The 1,863-nt window shown below is 39.8% G+C and overlaps 1 protein-coding gene across 1 annotated transcript; it reads right to left on the bottom strand.

Moving 5' to 3' along the window:
• Positions 1-1,139: 1,139 nt before the first annotated feature.
• On the bottom strand, positions 1,140-1,583 carry LOC101560909 (ubiquitin-conjugating enzyme E2 D2-like). Its single transcript, XM_012516377.1, has one exon. It carries the CDS (start codon positions 1,581-1,583, stop codon positions 1,140-1,142), a length of 444 nt encoding a protein of 147 aa, XP_012371831.1.
• Between the last annotated feature and the right edge of the window lie 280 nt (positions 1,584-1,863).

Raw genomic sequence — 1,863 nt, 5'->3', positions numbered from 1 at the left:
CATGGCATCAAAAGGATCATTCTTTCTTTGCCCACCTATACTGAAAAACAAAATTTTCCAATGAACTTTATTTTATTCTGAACTTGTTGATCACTAGAATTCTGAGCCACTTAAGCAAATATTTACACATTTTAGTTTATTTTTTAAGACAATCTGTAACAACGGCAAGGACACAGACCACATAAAACTCAATCAGTATGTCAATGTTCAAAGGCCATCCTCATAATTGAGATAGATGGTGCTTCTATTATGCAAAGTAACTTGTTGAAATTTTTCCTAGGATAAAGTTTCCAGATGCCATTCCCACATTAAATTAGAAACAGGATGTGCAACCTTCTTCATTGTTGAAGTGGTCATCCCATGCGCATGCCTGCTGGACTCAACAAATCTATCAATAACCTTTTCACTTTACTATGTCCCTTGACTGTTGGTAAGTACTTCTGCTATGATGGCACTGGTCTCTTACATGTCACACATAGAATGGTTAAGGAGAAAAAGTCAGGATGGTTAAAGTGAAGGGGATATAACAATGAAAGATGTAGAACACTGGAAAGTAAACAATTTACTTGTAAAACCTCTAATGCATTTCATTTCATGGTGAGCCAAGTATCTCAAAATGGAAGATATGGATGGATGATAATTTTGGTGCAACCCAAAACTTCTAAAGAGCAGGTCTTGTAAAACTGGTGCCTAACTTGCTGTATAATGTTTATAAGGTTTTCCTATGGGTTGCCACATTTTGAACTTTCCAGGTTTAAAACATTTCCATGCACATATAAAATTGTTGTTGTCTCACAGTTACCACCTGCTCTTGTCCTTGCTTATTTTTAAAATTTTAAACCAATGAAGAAATCGTGTATTTAAAACCAAAATAAAACAAAGTTGCTTTGTCTCTTTCCCTCATAATCCCAGAGATCTCCTCACTGGCAATTCTTGCTTCTCACCAACTATCCAAACTCCCTTCATTAATCAGAGAACACCAAAACCTCTCCCCACATAACTTAATATGATACATGTGAAACATATGCCCACCAATATGGGAGACTGTATCTTTAAAGAAAGCAATCAAAGGACAACCAATTAAGTGTACTGCCAATTTGGACTTTATTGTTTTGCCAAGCGGGTTTGTGTTAGAATTCTCACATGGCAAACTTCTCTGTCCATTTTCTGGCTATACGTTCATATTCTCTTCTATTGGTCAAGTACATCTTGGCAATTCCGGGAACCATAGGATCCTCAGTATTGGGGTCACACAACAGGGAATAGATCGATATGAGCAATTTCGAAATTGTGAGTACTGGTGACCACTCGTGCTTGAGGATGTCTAGACAGATATTTCCCTTTCGACCAATATTTGGATGAAAAATTCTGGTTGAGAATGTTACCTTGGGTGGTTTGAAAGGATAGTCCGAAGGAAACTGCATATTTAAGAAAAACACACCTCCTTGGTAGGGGCTATCTTTGGGACCCATTATGGTCCCCTGCCAGAGAAACATGTCCTCACCGACAGGCCCGGCTGAACAGTGGGTTGGTGGATCATGAGCGAGATCGCGGAGCTCTTTTTGAAGTCGCTTAAAAGCCATTCTATTTAATTCTTGGGGCCTCAAATTTGGCGCAGGTTTTGGGGCCTGTTCCAGGTCATTGGTGTTGTTGGGTTTCAAGGAACCCATATAAAGGCTGAAGCGACGGTTTCGTGGGTTAAGGACTTATTCTCTGGTTCTACAAGCTGCTGGCAAAGGCTGCCTGGAATGAAAATGGCAGAAGCACACAGCTGGTGTCTGTAGCTGTGTCACTTTGGCTCTTTCTTTTCACCTGTGGCTTGAGGCCTCCTCCCACAATGTGATTCAGTAAGTTTGAGAGTCT

The sequence above is a fragment of the Octodon degus genome, unplaced genomic scaffold (assembly GCF_000260255.1).
Source record: "Octodon degus isolate 3935 unplaced genomic scaffold, OctDeg1.0 scaffold00103, whole genome shotgun sequence".
NCBI lineage: Eukaryota > Metazoa > Chordata > Mammalia > Rodentia > Octodontidae > Octodon > Octodon degus.
The sequence above is the reverse complement of the archived record's forward strand: the minus strand, read 5'-3'. Positions and strand labels throughout refer to the sequence as shown.

Coding starts and splice junctions, on each gene's coding strand:
- LOC101560909 (XM_012516377.1), bottom strand. CDS start 1,583: ATGGCTTTTAAGCGACTTCAAAAAGAGCTCCGCGATCTCGCTCATGAT.